Below are 22,133 nucleotides of genomic sequence, written 5' to 3'. Positions count from 1 at the left end.
AATGGCAGGGAGTCAGGGACAAGACCCAGCCTCACCCCCGACAGCACCCCAGGGAGAGCATTTCCCTGATTGGCACTCAGGCGCACACCTCTTCAGTGTGCTGACCTGTTCCAACTAACCTGACTTGCCTCCTCTGCTAAGGCGAAGCTCACGGGAGGGAAGCAAAGGAGGTTTCCCAAGGGTCTCAAAGCCCTCTGAAAATGTCTCCACCCCAAGTCTCAACAGAGAAAGGAAAAGGACCCCTGCTTCTGTTCCCATGGACTGGATAATCATGACACGAAGAAGTGTTCTCAGTCACAGGGAGAGGTGAGCTCTGGGGACGATGAGGCAAGGAGAAAGTGAGGGACAAGAAAGGGAGGAGAGGGGCTAGGGATTTAGCTCAGTGGTAGAGCGCTTACCTAGGAAGCGCAAGGCCCTGGGTTCGGTCCCCAGCTCCGAAAAAAAGAACCAAAAAAAAAAAAAAAAAGAAAAAAAAAGAAAGGGAGGAGAGAGGGAGAGAAATGGACAAGATGTGGGAGGAAGAGGAAGAAAATGAAATCCTGAGGGCTCTTACCAAGAGGTCAGTACTGATGATGGTGATGATGGTGATGATGGTGATGGTGGTGATGATGGTGATGATGGTGATGGTGGTGATGGTGATGGTGGTGATGGTGATGGTGGTGATGGTGGTGATGGTGATGATGGTGATGGTGATGGTGGTGATGGTGATGATGGTGATGGTGGTGATGGTGATGATGGTGATAATGATTGAGACAGATTCTCATTATGTAGCTATGACTATCCTGGAATTCTCTATGTGGGCCAGGCTAGTTCTTGAATTCAGAGATTTGCCTACCTCTGCCTCCTGAGTGCTAAGATTAAAGGATTCGCCACCATTCCTGGCCTAGGCTTGCTTTTTTTTCGTTCCTTTCTTTTCTTTTCTTTCTTTCTTTTTTTTTTTTTTAGAAAAACGACTTTTCCAGTATATGCTCCCTGTAAACAGTTTAAGCCTTGCATAAAAGTACAAAAAAGAAAAAAGTATTACCTCAAGTTTCGTGATTCAAATATAACCGTCATTAACATTTCTGGTACAGCATGCTAGACATATTTCTATGCATTTCTACAGATAGGGGAGATAGAAATACTCTCATAAAAATGGGATCATGCCATATGTCTATTTTTTTTAGCGGATTTAATTTTACTTGACTCTAATTGAAGAAAATGAATCTGAAGTAAAATTGGAAGGAATTCTTGAACTTTACATACATTTTTTCGCCACAAAAGATCCTCTAAGCCTAAGAAAAGAGCTGGTGTGACATTTGAAGGTAAACATTCCTTTGGTCTCCAAGGTTTACCCATTGTCAACCTTCTTGAAGTCTTAAAGGAATGACTCACTTCAGGGGCCACCCTGGGGGTCTCCTGTCTTCTCAGGTCTATCCACACTGGACACTGGGGTCTCCTGTACTCTCGGGTCCATGTACACAGGACACCAGGACCAGGGCCTGCCCATCCTGTCATTTGGCTGTCATAGTCCACAAGGGGAGTAAGGCAGGCTGGGATTTCATCACTGTGGAGGAATGAGCCACCATCATCACGGTGTCTCTCCTCTTCAGATTTATTCCAGAGACTGGAGAGTTTTGTCATTTCCCATCACGTCTTTGGTCTTTCATGAATTAACTTCTTGGTGTGGCATGAGATAAGAGTCAATATTAATCTGCACGACACAAATATTCAGTTGCTCCGAGGTCTGCAGACTCAAATTGCTCGGCCAGAATCAGGCACCTGTTTCTAGACTCCATCAGGTCTCAGTGATCTAAGAGTTTATCCCAGAGAATACCACCCTGTCTGCATCCTACAGCTCAGAGTAAGTCCTCAGACGAGGGAGGCTCAAGCGCCTTGACCTTCTACTCTCTCTGCCTAAGGCTGCCTTGGTCTTTCCAGGTCTTTCCATGTCAACAGAAATTTTGGCACCATTCTTTCTAGCTTTGGGGAAAAAAACAAATTTAGACAATTATAATCTTAACAATATTGTCATTCAATTCACAGGCTTAATGTACTTTCTCCTTTATTTCAGTATTAATTCGGATGCTATTTTTCTAGTCTCCCGTGTAGCGATTTTACAACCACCACACTTTTCCAGATGTTTCCCACTAGTGTATCAATGCACAATTGATTTTTGAAACTGCGGTAAATTATAAATGACAAAAAAATTGCCACTTAAACTATGTTTCATCATACCACATAATTATCCTCCTGTGTGGGGCTTGGAAGATCTCTCTCAGCGATCTTTGAAGAGATGATACATTGTTATTAAGGATCATCAAACATGCTTTTGAACAGACCCCAGTCTCTATATGCTCAAACAGAAACTGTCTACCCGTTAAACATCTGTTTCTAAGTCTTCCTCCCAATCCCAAGCCTTTCCTGACACCGTTTTACTCTCTGCTTTTTGGAGATTTTTTTAAAGGCTTTTTATTTTGTTTTGGTTTGCTTTGTTTAGTTTTTTGAGCCTGGATCTCATGTAGCCCAAGTTAGCCTAAATTTCCTATGTAGCCAAGGTTGACCTTAAACCCTGGATCCTGGGGTTGGGGATTTAGTTCAGTGGTAGAGCGCTTGCCTAGAAAGCACAAGGCCCTGGGTTCGATCCCCAGCTCCGAAAAAAAGAACCAAAAAAAAAAAAAAAAAAAACAAACAAAAAAAAAACAAAAAAAACAAAAAAACCCTGGATCCTGTTTTCACTCCCCAAGTGCTAGGCTTACAGACAGGCGCAGCTGTGGCTGACCCTGCTTCTGTTTACTGTCGCTGCTTCAGATTCCACTTTCAGATGAGAGTATGCTGCAGTCCTCTGTCTGACTGGTTCTTTGCACCCAGATGTGCTGCAGACTCATCTCATTGTAACAAACAACAGAACCTCATTCCTGCTTGTGGCTGAATAACAGCCTATTGTGTATAAACATCTCATTGGAAAAGCATATTTAACTATTCATTTGTAGATGGTTGGGTTAATTTCATATCTTGTAAATAATGCTGCAGTGAACATGATGCAAGATCCTCCTCCTCTCCTCCTCTCCTCCTCTCCTCCTCTCCTCCTTCCTCCTCCTCCCCTCCCTCTTCCTCCCCTCCCTCCCTCCTCCTCCCCTCCCTCTTCCTCCCCTCACTCCCTCTTCCTCCCCTCCCTCTTCCTCCCCTCCCTTCCTCCTCCCCTCCCTCCCTCTTCCTCCCCTCCCTCCCTCTTCCTTCCTTCTCTCCCTCTTCCTCCCCTCCCTTCCTCCTCCTTTCCTCCCACCCTCCTCCTCCCCTCCCTCCTCCTATCATTCTTTTGTTTGTTTCTTTTGAGTTTCATTTGTTTGGGTTTTTTAGTTTTTCAAAGCAGGATCTCACCATGTCACTTTGGCTGCCCAGCAACTCCCTATGTTGACCAGGTTATCCTGGAACTCACAGAAATCTGCCTGACTCAGCTTCCGGAGTGCTGGGATTGTAGGTGTGTGCCAACATTCCCGGTTTTCAGCTATGTCCTCAATGTACTAATTTTATTTCCCTTGTGTATACATGGAGATGGTGTGTCGCTGATCAGACCTATGGTTCCGGTTTTAGTTCTGGAATACCTTTTTCCACAGCAACTGTACCTTTCACATCCCATCAGTGTGCGAGGAGTCTCTAGTCTCTCCCTTACCGACTCTCGGTGCCTCTTATGCGCCATTCTTACATGGGTGAGGCGGTAACTCTGGATTCGTTTGCATTCCTTGATGATTAGTGAGGTCTGGTACCTGATACGTTTTCATCTGGGAAATACCTGTCCATGCCCTTTGCTCATTTTAAGTCAGGTTATTTGAGGGTGAGGAGTTGGTTCAGTTGGTAAAGTGGCTGCTGCCCAAACTGAAGGACCTGAGTTCAGATGCCCAGTGCCATATAAAACATGAGGCACATCAATTCGTACTGCAATCCCAGGGCAGGGGAGGCAGAGGCAGGGGGATCCCTGGCGCTTGCTGCCCAGCTGGTCTCTCTGAATCAGTGAGACACGCTGTCTCAGCAAACAGGTCAGAGAATGACAGAGGAAGACTATCCAGTGTTAATGTCCAGCCTGCACATAGCCGGCAGCATGTGTATCTGCATATAACCACATGCATGTGCACGGGCACTCACACGTGTGTATTTACATATACCACATGTGCATGCACAGACATGCGCGTGCGCACACACACGCCCCAAATAAATTAAAAAAAAACTGTAAAGTAAACAAAGGTATTTTGCTTCGTTGCCATCCAAATTTATCTTTTGAGCCCTCTTTTCTGTTCTACTATGTGTTTTTATGCTGGTACCGTACTGTTTTGATTTCTCTCCCCTGAAAGAGTTTTAAATTCAGGTACCATGATGCCTCTAGCTTTGTTCTTTTTGATCAAGATAACTTTGGGAATTCAGGGTCTTTTGTAGTTTCCTGTGAATTTTAGAACATTTCTTTCCTGTGTCTGTGGGAACTGCCAGAAGAACTCAGGTAGGGATTAGCATTGCGTCTGCAGTTTCCTTTAGCTCGGACGGATATTTCAATGTGAATTCTTCTAATTTATTGAACATGGGTTCCCTTTCTGCCAGAAATCTCTTTGATCAATGATTTATGGCTTTCAATGTACTGCTCTTCCATTTCTTTGATTAAAATTACTCCCAAGGAGGCTGGAAAGACGGCTCAGTGGTTTTGAGCACGGGTTGCTCTTCCAGTCGATGGGTTCGATTTCCAGCCCCCACATGGCAGCTCACAGCTGTCTGTAACGTTTTCAGGGAATCCGAAGTCCTCTTTGAGCCTCTGAGGGTGCCAGGGGACCATGTGGTACACAAAATGTATATGCAAGCGAAACATCTGTACATCTAAAATTAAAAACCAAATTTGTCCTAGGAACGAGTCCTACGGCTCAGTGGTTAAGAGCACTGACTGCTCTTCCAGAGGTCCTGAGTTCAATTCCCAGCAACCACATGGTGGCTCACAACCATCTGTAATGAGGTCTGATGCCCTATTCTGGTGTGTCTGAAGACAGCTACAGTGTACTCATATACATAAAGTAAATAAAATTAAAAAAAAAAAGAAATGCTACTGCTTCTCCTATGTTGACTTTGGGAGCTTGCTCTGAGGTCCCAGTGGTGTGTGGATGTTTATAGACTCTTGACGAAAGAAGAATCTTCTGTGGAGGAAAGCTATCTTCTTCACTGAGCACTCGGGGAGTGGTGAGGGAGGAGGGAGACACCTGCCTCATTGGCCAGCTCATCCTGTGCCTGTGCTCAGTGGGGTACTGGATATCACAGCCAGATCTCTCTCTCTCTCTCTCTCTCTCTCTCTCTCTCTCTCTCTCTCTCTCTCACACACACACACACACACACACACACACACACGCCCATATTGTTATAGCCTGCAAAACTGTACTGCATGTTTAATAAGTCTCATAGGGGTTTTTAGCTGTAGGTTGGCTGTTTGGGGGTTTTGTGTATGAGATCACATTGCCTGCAAGCAGAGACAATTCTATTTCTTCCTTCCTGACTCCAAAGCCTTTTAGCTCTTTCTCTAGCTTAACTGCACCCGTGAAGACTTCCGGCTGATTATATTCAGCTGCTGTTCGGTGCTGTGGAGCCCACTCTGCCCTCATCACTTCTGATTCTGGCTCTCCTCGAAGATGAACATTTAAGCCCTCAATTATGATCGTGTGGAGTCATCTTCTCCCCTTGCAGGCCCCTCAGCTTTTGCCTCGTGCACTTTGATGCTCTGTGGTTAAGCCTACACGCATCAAAGATAGCTACATATGTTTTTATTTCATTTTGTTTCAGGACAGGGCTTTAGGTAGCCTGAGATGGCCCCAAACTTGCTACATCATCGTGTCCAGCCTTTTAGCTTGTTTATTCCATTTTTGTCTCAGCAAAAAAAAAAAAAAAAAAAGAAAAACAAGTCAAATGGTATAGGACATTTACTCAAACAGACCTCAAAGTATGTCTTGTTCTTAGGCAAGCCATTGAGATGGCTCAGTGGGTAAGAACTCACTGTGCTGCAAATCTCACTGACCTGAGTTTAAAGTGCACACACATGTGTGCACACACAGAGTAGTGCATGAGCACTGCCCCTTACCATAGAACACACACACACCAATATAATTAAATTGACAAGATTAGCCTTCACCAAAATACTCCTTGACGTCCAACAAATTCCCTTTGCCATTTCCTTCCTTCCTTCCTTCCTTCTTTCTTTCTTTCTTTCCTTCTTTCTTTCTTTCTTTCTTTCTTTCTTTCTTTCTTTCTTTCTTTCTTTCTTTTGGTTTTCAAGAAAGGGTTTCTCTGTGTAGTCCTGTCTGTCCTGGAACTCACTCTGTAGACTAGGCTGGACCTGAACTCATGGAAATCCACCTGTTTTTGCCTCTCGAATGCTGGCATTAAAGTCATGTGCCACCACCATCCAGCTTCCCGCAGTACTTTGTAATACAGCTGAATTCAAGCTCATGCTAATCGCCTTGCAACAGCCTCTGAAGTGTCCAAATCCTGAGCAGGACACCTGGTGTGACAAACAAAACAAAACAAAACAAAACAAAACAAAACAAAACAAAACAAAACAAAAAAACCCTCCCTGTCTCACTATCTAGCCTCAGGTTGGCTTTGAACTCATCATACAAATCCTCCCGCCTCGGCCTCCTGAGTGCTGAGGTTACTGGTGCGTCTGACCCCTCCCCTTAGCTCCTGGAACTATGGTTAGAATTGGCTGGCATTTTACTTGGATTTTTACATCTATAGTTATCATTGAGAATGGTCTTGATTTTCCTTTCTCGTGATACATTTGTCACGAAGCACTGCAAAGCTTTCCACCCTAATACTTAGGACCAGCTGCACCTCTCATGTTGTCGATCTTGTCTTGTTAAACTCATTTTCCTTTCTCTCTCTCAGTGTATGTCTATGCCACAGGTGCATACACTGTCCAGAAGAGGATCAGGACTCCTTGGAGATTGGAGGTACGAGTGTATAGGTGGTTACGGGTGCTAGGAACTGAACTCCAGTCCTCTGGAAGAGCAGCAAGCACCCTTAACCACTGAGCCATCTCCCCAGCCCTGTAGTCTCTTGGCAGTAAAAGATGTCATTGCCTTCAATGTCCATTTTACCCTTTCATGGCACATGCTCATGTTTTACTTTCTTTATATATATTATTTTAAAAGATTTATTTATTTATTTTATGTATGTGAGTACCCTGTTGCTCTCTTCAGATGCACCAGAAGAGGGTGTCGGATCCCATTACAGATGGTTGTGAGCCACTGCAGGGTTGCTGGGATTTGAACTCAGGACCTTTGGAAGGGCAGTCAGTGCTCTTGACCACTGGGCCATCTCTCCAGCCCTAAATGTATTATTTTTAAAAATGAAAAAAAAAAACATTAGGCTAGGGCCTTCACAAGTCCCCTTGAGGAAGTGGGTGACAGAGTGCTTAAGAGCCCAGGTCTGGAATCAGATGCTGCCTCTCGGCTTTGGTATCCTCCTCCTCTTGCCCCTCTGGGCATTTAGCTCTATACAGTCCCCTCACTGTCTCACCCAGTCTCCTTCATACTCCCATATCCTCTTCCAGGAGATGCCTCTCTCATCCCTGGAGGCTCTTCTGTTCTCCTTGACTGTGTGAGCTTTTGGGGGAGGAGATTAATTGGTTTGTCTTCATTTTCCTCGGTCTCGAGAGAGATGATTAAACGCGTTTTAGGACAAGCATCTTGCTGTGTCAGCTTTCATGTCTTTAGTTTCAGCCTTGCTTCGTTTCAGGTGTGTCTGTTATAAACAACATATGGTTAGATGAAAAGAAGTAGTGAGACGGGGTTCCGCTAATGGATGAATTTTACCCATTTCCATTTAACACGGACTAATTCCCACTGGGGCGTCTCCTCTCACCTCCTCTCCATTCTGGCAAAAGCTGGTAACCTCTTACCCTCTGCCTCATGCAGAGAACCTGGTGTTCTCTGTTTCCTCAGCCACCAGGGGAGCTGATGAGACCTTTCTCCTTAAGGTTGGGCAGGGCCATGTGGATAACTGAGCCAACGAAGGGAGGATGACAAAGTCATTCTGAGCATGCAGGTTCAATCTCCAGTACTCGAAAAAGAATGGCACTAGAGATTTGGAAGATGGCTCGGTTGGTAAAGGCTCTGGGTGTGATCATGGGGTCCTGAGCTCAGATCCCCAGCACCAATGTAAAAAGCTGGGTGCTGAAGAGGGTCTTTGTAGCTCCAGTAACGGGAGGTGGGAGCAGATGGTCAAGTTCAGGGAGAGACTCCATCTCCAAAGACAGGACAGTGATTGAGGAAGGCACCTAACTGACTTCTGCACACATACATGCACCTACACAAACACACGAGTGCACGCACACACACACACACACACACACACACACACACACACACACACATGCACACAGGAAGTAGAAGGGAAATGTGGCGTTTCCAAATGGCAGGTAAGAATTGGTGGATTCTTTTTTCCATCCCTCCTTTCCCAGCAGCACAGGCACAGTGGCAGGAGCTCAGCGGGCTTCCTGTGAGAAGTGCACTCTGCTAAGACAATGAGATCTGCAGGGCTGTGTCACAGCAGACTCTAGCCTGTTTAGCTATGCCAGCATTCAGTCTCTGGCATCAGTGACAGTCCTCTTGACTGGGAGAGTCATGCAACAGTTCTAGCCAATGAATCTTAAGAATAGGTTGCTGGGCATGTATGTGTGTCTTTTAGGTAGTGTCTTTAAAGGAATCAACTTTGGTTACAAAGCAGTTTCTCTTATTGCCCTTCTCTTTCGGGAATATAACACAGGAGCTGGAACTATGGGAATCACCTTGACAGCAAGAGGACTTGGATTTAACCTAGAGGAACCATAGGGTGCAAGGATGGACTGGAACCCTGCAGATACCATATATGGCAGCTACACTTTGAACTTCCTGTGGCTGAGTTTCATTCCGGGAGGGGAAAACAAGCTCCTGTTTCAAGTCAATGCTTTGGAAGGTTTCTGGTCCCAACGGCTCACCCTAGGTTTTTGTGGTGGAAGCGCTCGTCCCCTAACTTCAACAACAGTCAATTGGTGGCTGATTATCTAACCCATATCCCTGGTATTGGTCACTTTCCTTGTTCTGTGACAGATTGCCTGCCTAAAGCAACTTAAAGGGGAAGTGTTTATTTTGGTTCTCAGTCTAAGAGGATACAGTCACCATGGTGGGAAATGCACTGCAGTGGGAGCGATGGGTCTGGTCACAGTGCATCCGAAGTCAGAGGGAGACCAGCCTTCATTTTAGGACCTCAGCACCTGGGATGGTCTGCCCACATTCAGGGCGAAGCTTTCCTCGTCAGTAGAACCTCTCTGGAAACACCAGCACAGAATCCAGTGGTTGACAACATTGACTAGCTTCTCTAACAATGCACAATGCAGTTGGTCTTGCATGTTATCCCCAGGCCACTCTCAACAAATGAAACTGCTGGTGTCTCCCACCCAACCCCTCTCTCTCTCTCTCTCTCTCTCCCTCCCTCTCTCTCTCTCTCTCTCTCTCTCTCTCTCTCTCTCTCTCTCTCTCTCCCTCCCAAAGAGATTAATTTCATTTGTTGATATACTTTTTATGTTCTATCTGTATACTCACCTGCAAGCCGGAAGAGGACATTGGATGCCATCATAGATGCCTGTGAGCCACCACGATGGTTGCTGGGAACTGAACTTAGGTCCTTTGGAAGAGCAGTCAGTGCTCTTAACAGCTAAGGCATCTCCCAGCTCCGAAAGGTCTTGTTTGTTTGCTTGAGGCAGGGTCTCTCTGTGTCACCTTGGCTGTCATGAAACTTGCTCTGTAGACCAGGTTGATCTGGAAGTCATAGAGATCCTCCTGCCTCTGTCTCCCGAGTGCTGGGATCAAAGGTGTGTCCACTGCTGCCACCGGTACCCGCTGCTGTCTAGCCCTTAACCCCATTCTCTGTATTGCTCCTGACCTCAGATGGTGAGGTGTGCATATTCTGTTTAGCTACATGGCCTCTTTTAACCATAAATCTTTTTGGCATCTCCTTTCTCCCATGTCTTGGTAGTCTAGGAATCTTGGCTCATATGGAGTCCCATAAGGAAGAAGGGTTCTGGGTTCATGGGAGCAGCTCCCACCCCTACTACCTGGGCACCGTGCAACCTCTGAACCACACAATCCCCAGATTACACACCTAGATTTCCTACTGGGTGATGTAAGTAGGATGAGTGGAGACAGGAGCAAACAGGAGCTGCAGTGACTCAGCTTCCACACGCTCTGTCTTATGCATGGGATTTGGTTTCTCCCTCTGTGACCAGAACATTCTTTCCCTGTTCTTCCTTTACCCCTACCTCCTGCCAACCTCCATGTCCCAACTATGATAATAGCTTCCTTTAGGCCAGAAGTCCCAGTTTTCCCATTATACTTATTAGTGGTGTCCCTTTAACTCGAAGTCGCTCTCTTTAATGTCAGATTCTGTGCTAAATCCTTAATTGCCACATGAATTCACAATCAGTTTTGGCAGTGACCAGAAACCTTTTTTCCCTTTGAATACACCCCAGCTCCTCTACACGATAGACATTTGCTTCTAGACTTTCCACCAGGCAAACTCAGTATTAGAGGCAAAGCTGAGTGTAGAGTTTGTTTAAGGTCTTGTATAACCCAGAACCTGCTTTGTGCCTGGCCTTGAACTTGTGGACGTCCTTCCTCCAGTTCCTGAATTCTGGGATAACAGGTACAGGCTACCAAACCCAGGGCTTTGTGCATGCTGGCAAACACTCTACTGGTTGAGCTGCATCGCCAGTCCTGATCAGAGATTCATTTCTACACACCAAGCTCTTCCACCCTGACGGGATGTGGAAGAATGTGTTCCATCCACTCAGTGTGCCTGGAACAACATGGTGGCAGCTGTGGCCACCTCATCTTGGACTGGCATGTGTTACACAGAAAAGCAGGAGTTGAGACAAAGATGGTGACCTTGGAGCCATGTGATCAGAACTAAGTTTGGTGACGTATCAGGCCAGGAACTTGAGCATACAAGATTCTGGGGACAAATAGACTGGACACCACCCGGGGAGCCATTGCATGATGGGTCTTCGGTGTACAGAACACTTGCTTAAGAATCCTGTGATCTGAGCCAGTCTGAGGGTTAATATCACCTCTTGTTAATAGAAGGGCCATCTGGGGCACATATCTCTTGGAAATGTCACTGGGAGAAGGAGTAAGAGTGAAGTCCCCGGGTCCTCCCCAGCACACTTGTGCTGACCCCTGTCCTGAAGATTCAAGCGTGCCCCTGCCCCCACCTTATATTCTCGAGGTTTTTATGCAGTTCGGTTCTCAGCAGTGGTGAGAAACAGCAGGAGTCATATGGTCCCCCTTTAATAAAAGCCTACCCTTTAACCTCATTCCTGCTGAGGAAAGGGGGCTTATGTTGATGGCTCATACTGGCCACAGATCCCACTGCCAAAGAGGAGCCTCTCTCCTTACTCATCACTCTACCTATTCAGTTCCTCTGTCTTGGGGCTCTCCAACATACCCGTTAGATCCAGACCACCCTTGGTTTCTCAGGACCCCTGATTACTGGCAGGACACCAAACACACCTAGTCAAGACCTTGGATCTCCATTCTTCTGGGTCTAGCCTTTGTCTCCATTGTTTGGACTGGTATGGTTTCATCTTCCTGCTACCTACCTAGTAGGACAAGAGACCCTCTCTACTTCCTCACTTCAAAGCTCATCTTACCCACTACCCAGGGACCAGGGAAAGCTATGTCTTTCTGATGCCAAATGTTTTTGACCCAAAGTGGATCTCCCTCCTGAGCCTCACTTCACTTTGCACTCTTAGGTCACTGGAGAACTCGAAGCCTTGATGACCCTGAGCCTGCTTGATTCGTACTGGAATTCTCTATGACCGTCTCCAAGTCAGAGTACACAGGCTCGGTGAAAAGCATTTAAATCAGCTGTTCCTAGATGTGGCCACACACTCGATGCCCATGCCTCACATCAGCATACTCAAAAGAGAATCTCTGACTGCATGGTATTTTTTTTAATGGCTCAGGAGAAGACAATGTTCTCTCCAGAGGAGGATCAGTCTTCAGCCCTTGCCAGCCCAGGTTTTAAACACACATCACTGTTGGGATGGCAACAATAAGGCCAGACTGGAAGAACTTCCCTCACGGTCACCTTCATACCTTACCCATCTCACCTCACTCATGGCTGTGAAGAGTGGGAGGAGAACTGTATCTGGAGTTTGTAGAAGGATCTCTTGGAAGAACAACATCTATTCAGAAAGTCTGATGCCCAGATCCATCACTGCCATCAGCAGCAAATGGAGGTGATGGGAACTACTCCTGCTATGCTGGAATCTATCACATGCACATGCACACACGCACACACACATACAAGAACACATATGCACACATGCACACATATGCATACATACACACTTGGACACACATGCATGTATCCACACACACATATAAGAATACACATACAAGCACACACATATGCACATGCATGCGCATGTGTGCACACATACAAGAATACACATGCAAGCACACGCACATGTACATGCATGCACATGTGTGCACACATACGAGGGGAGTTGAGGTTGGAAACAACCTTCTCCAGCAAAACCACCATGAAGACCCCTGACTCCTGCACACCCAATATCTGTCCCTCCTACTCTCCATGAAGGACCAACCACCCCTAGATCCTAGGGAGAGGTAGACCTCAGATGTTTATGTTGGAAGTTTAGACTCCTGAGGGATCTACTTGAAAGGCACCGAAAGCTCAGAAACAAAGCAGAAATGAGAGATGAGCCAAGACTGTGAGAGGTCCAGCAAAGCCAAGGTCAGCAGCAGCCACTGAGGCTGGCCCAGCAGAGGGTGGCAGTCAGAGGAGGGATCAGCATAGCTCCTTCTGAGGACAGTAGAGTCTGAAGGCTATGAGCCATGGCCTCCAGTCATACCCTGCTTGTGTATCCACCACAGCTGCCCCTTTGAACCCCTAAGCCATGTCTGCTTCTCTCAGGGAGTGTCCAGCAGAGGGAGGGAAGCCTTGGTGCTCAGCCTCAGGGGACAGAGGCAGCAGGCACAGCTGCTGCCTCTCCACTCAGCTCTGGCTTTCCCCAGGGGCTGGCTCTGCAAGACAGCCTCCCCCACAAGCTCACAGGACACATGTGTGTCCTGCTGCTGCTCTGCTGAGGTGTGCTGTCCTCCTGGCTCCCTGCCAAGCCCCGTGCTGGCCCCTCGAGCGCTATGGTTCATGCTGTGGAATCCCTGTTTTCCCAGTTGGCCCAGCTGCAGCCAGACTCTCTGGAGCTGGACTCTGAATGGAGATGTTTAGGCAAGAGCTGCAGAAGTGCAAAGCCTAAAGCTTATTCCCATGGTGGAGGGACCCCAATCCAGCTGCTCCAGGCGTGAAGACCTGGCCTGAACCCTGCAGTCCTTTTTGCACAGGATTGGCTAAGTATGTCATTAGGAGCAGGGACCTAGGCTGGATCTCTGGGGACAGGGACAGTGCACCACACCAGGGAATGTTTCTGAAAGTAAGGGCTGAATTCTCTATGGGTCCAATATCCACAGGGTGAGTCTGTGGTCAGTTAGTGTCTTTATTGGGAAGGAGATCCAGCCCCCTGGCTTTGCCAGCGCCCTAGGTCATAAGGATTTCGATGTCAAGCTCCAGCCGGCTGGCTTCGACCTCGTAGCGGCCGTGGATCATAGCTTGGCTTTGGCTGGCATACCAGCGCCAGTGAGCCTGGATAGTGCAGGCTGCTTGTCGTGCCTGGAGGAATCGTCTGCGGGCCTGCCACATGCGCACGTATGCCTGAACTTTGACCACTGCCCATTCCTGGCAGGTGTAGAGTCTCAGCGCCAAGCGCCTCTTCTGCTCCACTATCTTGGTTTGCATTGACCGCCACCAGCACTGGATGGCCCACGCTCCAAGTGCTGCATCCAGTAGCGCTCGGCGGACCACGTTGCCTCGCCACCATGACTGTATCTTTATGGCTGTCTTCTCTAACTGATTGGGGTTGGGGGGGTGAGGGAAGAAAAACATGGAGATGTTCAATGGGGCTCTCAGCCATTCCCATCCCCACTTCTGTCCTTGGGGAGAAAGATGGCCTGTCCTGGGCTGTCCTGACCTCTTGTCTCTAGACCCACCCCCATTCTTATTTCTAGCCTCTACTGTACTGGCTGGTTTTGGGTGTTAAAATGACACAAGCAAGAGTCATCGAAGAGGAAATGCCTCCATGAGATCCAGCTGTAAGGCATTTTCTCAATGAGTGATCAATCGGGGAGGGCCCAGCCTATGGTGTGTGGTGCCATCTTTGGCCTGGTAGTCCTGAGTTCTATAAGAAAGCAGGCTGAGCAAGCCAGGGGAAGCAAGCCAGTAAGCAGCACCCCTCCATGGCCTCTGCATCAGCTCCTGTCCTGACTTCCTCCAATGACGGCCTATAATCTGGAAGTATAAATTGAGTAAACCCTTTCCTCCCCCAGCTGCTTTTTGGTCAAGGTATTTTGTCGCAGAAAGAGAAACCTTAGCTAGGACACCTACTCACCTTTACACACTGCTCGTTATCTGCTGGGCAGGTCTCTTTTGAAAGGTCTGTACTCGCAGTTTTTATGTCCATGGCCTTGGTCTTTAGAGTCCACTCATCTGTCATTTAGGCTACCCTAGCTTTAGCCCCGCCCTCAACTATTAGTCACATGGCCATCACTGGACTCCGCCCATCTTCCCAGGAGCCTTCTCATCAGGTCCTGTCTGCCTGCATTTTAACCATAGCGTTGCCTCCTTCTGGATTGGCCAAGTTCTGTATTCATGTACTCCTATCCTTGGGCATGCAGACTTCTGGGGCCTCCAGTTACTTCACAGACTCATCTCTACCTCCTGGTTGCCCTGAAGAGTTATGCAACTTTCAGGTAAGATGGTCTTGGGTTAAGGCTGCTAACAGCCATTGTGGGTTTGGGAAGACTTCAATGTCAAGGCTCCTGGAAGGGTCCCAGGCAGCGTGAAGCAACAGAAATGTATGTTTTTGTCCACATGTCTTAGCTTCAGTTAGAGAGGGCCTCTTGTCTCATCTGCCCGAGGCTCCCCCGTCATGCCTCCTGGAGCTTTGTATGGAAAGACAGCCTCTTTGGGGATGCAACGAAGGGGATGCTGAGCTGGGAGGTGGCTGGTTTACATTAACAAGCAGAGCCCTGTATGAGTCACAGGTGCCTGTGAGAGCAGGGACTTCTGCTCCTGTCCTTCTGAAGCTGCTGCATTCATTCACCCTGTGTCACAGCACAAAGACAAAAGGACAGAGGTACTTCTGATGTGACATCCACGTGTCCCATAGAACCTGGCACTAAAAGTAAGGGGGTTGAAAAGGAATACTGTGGACTAGGAAAGTGGGGAGCCAGAAACCTACTGGAGAAAATCCTTCCTGAGGTCAGGCATATAATTAATTCCCCAAGCTGAAGATCCTAATTTTCATCCACATTTTTTAACTTCTGTTCTTACATGTGTGAATACAGGTGCACATGTGCGTGCAGGGGTCTATGTAGCTCAGAAGACGGCATCCCCTGAAACCAGGGTTTCAGATGGCTGTGAGCTGCTGCGTCGCTGCTGGGAATCTTACCTGGGTCCTCTGCAGGAACCGTTAAGTGTGCTTAACCGCTGAGCTCTTATCTGTGTTTGACTAAAATTAAGTGCCTTGTTCAGAGCACACTTGGCAGTGCAATGATACAAGCATAAACATATATGGTTCCTTTCTCTTTTTTTCTCCACCTCTCCTTCCCCCCACCAAAACTTGGCAGTAAATCCAGAGCCTTCCACAGGATAGACAAGTGCCCTCTGTGGAGCCATGTCTCCAACCTAATGGGAGTTTGTAAAAATAGAACTTATTAAAATTGGGGTTGAAGATCTAGCTCAGTGGGTAAGATAAGATCTAGCTCTGTGCAAGTATAGGACTGTGGGTCCTCTGCACCTCATGCCCAATGTACCCATTGACCCATAGCTCGGAGAATGGATAAAGATGGGGAATCCTGAGTGCTCGCTGGTCAGCTGGCCTAGCCAGAATGGTAAGCTCTGGTTCGGTGAGAGGCTCTGTCTTATAAAGGGGGTGGTGGTGGGGCAATTAAGGAGGGCATCTGAAGAAGTTGACCTCTGGCCTCCATGTAAGTAAGCAGAGGTAAGCAGCTTTCCCCACATGCACACACATACACAGAACACACGCATGCATGTCCACAAAGATTTTAAAAAGTATTCTCAGAAACTGATCATTGGACCAAACCCAGGAAGTGGAGGTCCACAAGAAAACTCTCAGGCTTTAAGCATCTCAATTGTCAGCAATAACTTTTTTTTTCAGAAAATGATATAAAATCACCGTATGAAGGAGTACTCAAGGACATATAGCTTAAGAAGTGGGAAAGTATCAGAGACTGGGCAGTCAATATAAAGACACCCTTATATGAAGAGCATGAAACCACCTTTCAAACGCCAGTGACTGGGGGTGATTTCCTGTCCTAAACGCTCAGTGAGCTTTGTGCCTGCGAGTTTGTATGCTTTGTACTATTCTGAAAATTGGCCTTCTAAATGCTATAAGCTTCAGGTCCCACAAAACCCGAATCTGTCCCTTCATGCTGGGAGCGTGTCATTGTGTAGCTAGGTCTCCTGGGAGCTCACCGAGTACTGTGTTTCCAAGACTGAGCTCTGCAGTTGGTCCCCGATGATCCAGGAACAAAGGAACAAACAATACAGAGACGGTGCAAGCCCTTTGGGGTCTGGAAGGCCATTCTGGTTTCAGCGCGACTGCTCTTTTTTCTACATTTTTTTCTTTTTTTTGAGTGTGGATGGCTATAGGATCATACACCGCCCACAGCTCCTGTTTATGTATCGGAGGCTCCTGCTGCCTCATACACCAGCATGAAAGTGTCCATATGGACGTGTTGCAGGTCCAACCAAGCAAACTCTTTCCATTGCGTTCAAAGTCCTGAAAAGAAATCACCTTTCTCCTGTTAATGGCTGTCTAGCTGGGCGAGCAGAACACAGCCGCCAATCATCCCAAAGGCGTTTGTCTTTGTAGCAACCCCACCCATTCCAGGGGGGGCTGTGATCAGAAGTTCGTTCCTACAGAACGGATCGCACAGAGAAGGGCTGTAGACATGACTCTCTTCCTGGACTCAGCCCATCGGACCAGGTTGCTGTGGCCCAAATCCCGCTTCACTCCCCATTTTTCCTCGTGGATCGCCCCGCTCCATTCTGGCTCTGTGGGATGTTACCATGGTATCCTGGCTTCGTCTCCTCTTTGGATGAACTTGAAAAACCTCACTTGTCCTTTTATGCTCACATATTTTTTAGTTCCACAGTGGCAGCCGGTGTGCTGGAGAGTGCTCTGGTCGTCTCTGGTTCCTGTGTGCTCCATCCTCTAGAAAGTTTCTAGGTTGTAAACTTGGTCCCCAAGATGGCGGCACCGCGGATTGAGTCTTAGAGAGAGGTCTTATTACTGAGGTGCTACCCTCTAAACGGACCAATAGAGCAGGAGTCCTGAAAGTTCCCAGTCAAAACTGTTGAAAATGAAACTGATTTCTGAACTAGCCCTCTGACTTTCCCAATAACTCCGCCATTCAGATGGTACCCACCACGAGTTAAGTGAATTTCTTTCTTTACAAAGTTATTCGGCACCGGGTCGTTTATTACAGCAACAACGAAATGGACTAAGGCAAGAAGTATGATGAACCCCTGATTCTTACTAAGGATCACACACCATGATCCTTGCAAGCTCTGTTACCTTATAGCTCCCTCCCGGTATAAATAAATACAAGAGGCTGGAGGATGTCCGCTCTATCTCTCTCCATCTCATTCCCTCGAGACAGGGTCTCTGAACCTGGAGCTAGGCTGGTCGACAGCAAGCTCCAGCAATTTTCCTCTCTGTCCCGGCAGTTCTGGGGTTACAGGTGTATATACAGCCAAGCCTAGCCTGTGATGTAGGTGCTAAGACCTGAGCTCAGGTCCTCATGCCTGTACAGCCACCACTCCTCCTCACAGAGCCATTGCTCCAGCCCCATCTTCTCTGCTTGCTTAATTGTTTTTGATGAAATATATGGTGTGTTTCTTCTGCTAAAAGTTTGATATACAGAAACATTAAAAGGGGGAAAGTGAATTTCGTATGAAATTTGCCCTCAAACGTATTCCTTTATGTCATGTGTATACAGACTTAATTTTCCTATTAAAGCAATTTAAATAACTTAAAACATGAATATGGGGCTGGAGAGATGGCTCAGTGGTTAAGAGCACTGCTGACTGCTCTCCCAGAGGTCCTAAGTTCAAATCCCAGCAACCACATGATGGCTCACAACCATCTGTAATGAAATCTGATGCCCTCTTCTGGTGTGATTGAAGACAGCTACGGTGTACTTCTTTATAATAAATAAATAAATCTTTTTTTAAAAAATGAATATGTTTAAACAAACATATTGACAACCGTTACTTTGTACGCTAACCTGAAAAGTTAATAAAAGACAAAAGCTAAAAAGCTCAACATATTCATTCCTATAAAAATGGACACATTTCATGCCAAACTTTCCCTCCTTCAATTCCTGCTGCTCCTAGCTTAGATGATGTCCTAGACATTTATAAACAGCATATCTGTGTGTGTATGTGTGTGTGTGTGTGTGTGTGTGTGTGTGTGTGTATTCTTTTATAATCGAAATTTAAAAAAATCTGATGGAATCAACCACTAACCATCTAAAACTGCACCATCCAGAGGGTTTAACGTACTCAATGATATTTAGAAACCACCGCTACTTGTTTTATTGGATTTTTTAAATTTACATTTTAAATGTTATCCCCTTTCCTGGTTTCCCCTCCAGAAACCCGCTATCCCATCCCCCCCTCCCACTTCTATGAGGGTGCTCCCTCACCCACCCACCTACTCACTACCACCTCCCCACTCCGACATTCCCCTACTCAGGGGCATCGAGCCCTGACAGGACTAAGGGCCTCTCCTCCCAACAAGGCCATCCTCAGCTACATATGTGGATGGAGCCATAGGTCCACCCCTGTGTTCTCTTTGGATGGTGGTTTAGTCCCTGGGAGCTCTGGTTGGTTGATATTGTTCTTCTTATGGGCTTGCAAACCCTTTCAGCTCCTTCAGTGTTTTTTTCTAACTCCTCCATTGGGGACCCCAGTCTCAGTTCAATGGTTGGCTGCGAACATCCACCTCTGTATTTGTCAAACTCTGGCAGAGCCTCTCAGGAGACAGCTATATCAGGCTCCTATCAGCATGCACTTCTTGGCATCATCAAAAGTCATTCATTCAAATGGTTAATTCCATTTTTATATAATTTCAAAAAGCGACTTTATGTCTATTGAGCAACCACCCATCATGGCCTCTCGGCCATCCCAGGCCTTCAGTCTCTATATATCTCTAGATATATTCTGGAAACTTTGTGTAAGAGGGCTTCCTTGGCTGACTTCTTAGTTAGTGGAATGATTTCAAGTTTCATCCCTGAGGTCAAGCTTGCCTGTATTCCATTCATTTTCAGGGTTGGACAGCAGTATCCCGCTGCAAGGTCATCCCACATTTTGTTGGGATACTTATCAGGTGGTGAGCTCTTGAGTTCTTTCCACATTTTTATGGCTGTTAAAGGTGCTTCCACGAACACTCATGTACAGAGTTGGTTTAAACGCTTGTCTCCACATGTTGGAGAGACAGCTCAGCAGTTAAGACCCAAGCCGCTCTTCTTCCAAGAGTTTGGTCCCTACCACCCACATCAGGAGGCTCACGGCTGCTTACGACTGTAGCTACAGAGGGACCCTGACTCTCTCTGGTTTCCACAGGAACCTGCACTCACGTGAGCATGTCCCCATACAGACACATGCGACACAAAACTAAAAATAACACAATGAATTTTTTTTAAAAATGCGAGCCTGCCTTCCATTTTTATTTTTCAGACGTAACTGGGCATGATCGTTTGGGATCTGACTTTTCGGGAAACCAGAACACTGATTTTTGTTTTCACGCAGCTGAACCATTTTCCATGCTCACCAGTATCTGTATTCTCACATGTAATGGTAATAGTCCCCTATGACATTATAACCATGCTCGAGTGTGCAGTGGTGTCTCACTGTGACCCAGGCTTTCACCTCCCTGGGGTTCATGATGTCGGGCACATTTGCATACACTTCTTGGCCATTTGATAGCTTTTTGTTTTAGAACAGGCTGGCCTTGAACTCACAAATCTGCCTGCCTCTGCCTTCTGAGTGTCAGGATTAAAAGAGTGAGCCACCACCACCCAGTTCATTTGATAGCTTTTTTTTTTTTTTTTTTTTTTGGTTCTTTTTTTTTTTCCCGGAGCTGGGGATCGAACCCAGGGCCTTGCGCTTCCTAGGTAAGCGCTCTACCACTGAGCTAAATCCCCAGCCCCCATTTGATAGCTTTTTAAGTACTATCTATTGAACTTCTCCACATATGTGTCCAGCCATAGTCTCATATGTTTGAATGCTTGGACCCAAGTTGGTGGAACTGTTTGAGAAGGATTAGGAAATGTGTCCTTGTTGGAGGATGTGTCACCGGAAGCTGGCTTTGAGGTTTCAAAAGATTCATGCCATCCCAGTCCCCATACCCCACATCTTCCCCTCCTCCCTTCAGATCAAGATGTAAGCTCTCATCAGCTGCTCCTGACACTATGCCTTTGTTCCCCCATCACGGACTCTAACTCTCTGAAACCATAAGTTCTGAATTAAACGCTTTCTATTATAAGTTGCTTAGTTCATGGTGTTTTATCACAGCAATAGACAGGTAACACAAGATTGAATTATCTATTTTCCCTTTGTTGTTTGTGCTTTGGTGTCGTAACTAAGGGACGTTTGAAAACTCCGAGATCATAAGGGTTTAGTTACATGCTTTCTTTCTTTTTTAAAAAAAAGTTGTTTGTTTGTTTGTTTATATCTGCATTGGTGTTTTGCCTGCATGTATGTTTGTGTAAGGGTGTCAGATCTTGGAGGTACAGACAGTTGAGAAGTACCATGTGGGTGTTGGGAACTGAACCCCAGTCCTCTGAGAAAACAGTCAGCGCTCCTAACCACTGAACTACTTCTCCAGTCCCATTATATGCTTTCTTTTAAGGAGTTTTATAATATTATCTTTTACAGTGACATCTTCAATTAACTTTGAGTTCATATTTGCCAGGTTAGAATCCAAGCACTCACAATCATAATTATACCCAGTTATTATAATGTTTTTGGTAAAATACCACCCCTGCCCCATGTCTTTGTACCCTTGTTAAAAATCAACAGAACACAGCCAAGCTAGGTGGCACATGCCTTTAATCCTAGCACTCACAAGGCCGTCTCTGTGAGTTTAAGACCAGCCTGGTCTACATAGCAAGTTCTAGAACAGTTAGGACTACATAGAGAGACCTTGTCTCAACCAGCACCTCAAAACATCAACCAAACATAGGTGTACAGGCTAATTTCCAGCCTCTCAATTTCATTCCAGTAATGTATATCTCTACCCTTCTGCCAGTACCATACTGTTTTGGTTACTATAGCTTTGTAATATGTGTTAAAACTGGGAATTGAGAAGTACAAGTCCCCCATTTCTTTTCAGTGTTGTTTTGGGGCTTCTGAGTCTTTTGTGTTCCACATGATCTTAAAGATTAGCTTGTCAAGTGATTCAAAGAAAGAGTGGGAATTTAAATAAGGATTACATTGAATCTGTAGATTATTTCTCTGCCTATGAACTTGGAATGTTTGCACTTACTGGATCCTCTTCAGCTTCTTCCCACCAAGCATCACAGTTTTCTGGGTACAAGTTTTGCACCTGCTTGGTTAAATTTATTCCTAACATCTTTATTCCTTTTAGTGCTCTTTATTCATAGATTTGTTTTCTTAATTTCATTTTTGAATAGCTTATTGCTCATATGTAGAAATACAAATGAGTTTTCCACATTGGACTTCCTGCTCAAAGCTTTGCTGAGCCAGTTTTATCAGCCCCAGAACTTCCTTCGATGCTCCTGGATTTTCTGTACGCTGTCAGCTACAAATAGAGGTCACGTCTGTTTTAGTTTCCTTCCTTCCTTAATTCTCTCTCTAGAATTTCCAGGACAATGTTGAACAGCTTCAAGGAAAGAGGATATCCCTACTTGATTCTTTTCTGAATACGGAGCTCACTAATTGGCTGTCTAGTGAGTCTCCAGAGA

The 22,133-nt window shown here is 46.3% G+C and overlaps 1 protein-coding gene, 1 long non-coding RNA gene and 1 other non-coding gene across 3 annotated transcripts; 2 read left to right on the top strand and 1 right to left on the bottom strand.

Moving 5' to 3' along the window:
* The first annotated feature begins 2,563 nt into the window (after nucleotides 1-2,563).
* Nucleotides 2,564-2,638, top strand: Trnas-aga34 (transfer RNA serine (anticodon AGA) 34). Its single transcript has one exon. It is a non-coding gene; the product is annotated as a tRNA-Ser (tRNA).
* Nucleotides 2,639-13,538: 10,900 nt separating this feature from the next.
* On the bottom strand, nucleotides 13,539-14,592 carry Iqcf6 (IQ motif containing F6). Its single transcript, NM_001109362.2, has 2 exons — nucleotides 14,507-14,592; nucleotides 13,539-13,968 (listed from the first exon to the last, which is right to left on the bottom strand). The coding sequence occupies exons 1-2, from the start codon at nucleotides 14,576-14,578 to the stop codon at nucleotides 13,600-13,602; spliced, it is 441 nt and encodes a 146-aa protein (NP_001102832.2). The 5' UTR covers nucleotides 14,579-14,592; the 3' UTR covers nucleotides 13,539-13,599.
* A 119-nt stretch (nucleotides 14,593-14,711) lies between these two features.
* LOC134480099 (uncharacterized) lies at nucleotides 14,712-15,689 on the top strand. The gene is made up of 2 exons (XR_010054269.1): nucleotides 14,712-14,867; nucleotides 15,465-15,689. It is a non-coding gene; the product is annotated as an uncharacterized LOC134480099 (long non-coding RNA).
* The last annotated feature ends 6,444 nt before the right edge of the window (nucleotides 15,690-22,133 follow it).

The sequence above is a fragment of the Rattus norvegicus genome, chromosome 8 (genome assembly GCF_036323735.1).
Source record: "Rattus norvegicus strain BN/NHsdMcwi chromosome 8, GRCr8, whole genome shotgun sequence".
Taxonomy (NCBI): Eukaryota; Metazoa; Chordata; class Mammalia; order Rodentia; family Muridae; genus Rattus; species Rattus norvegicus.
The sequence above is the reverse complement of the archived record's forward strand: the minus strand, read 5'-3'. Positions and strand labels throughout refer to the sequence as shown.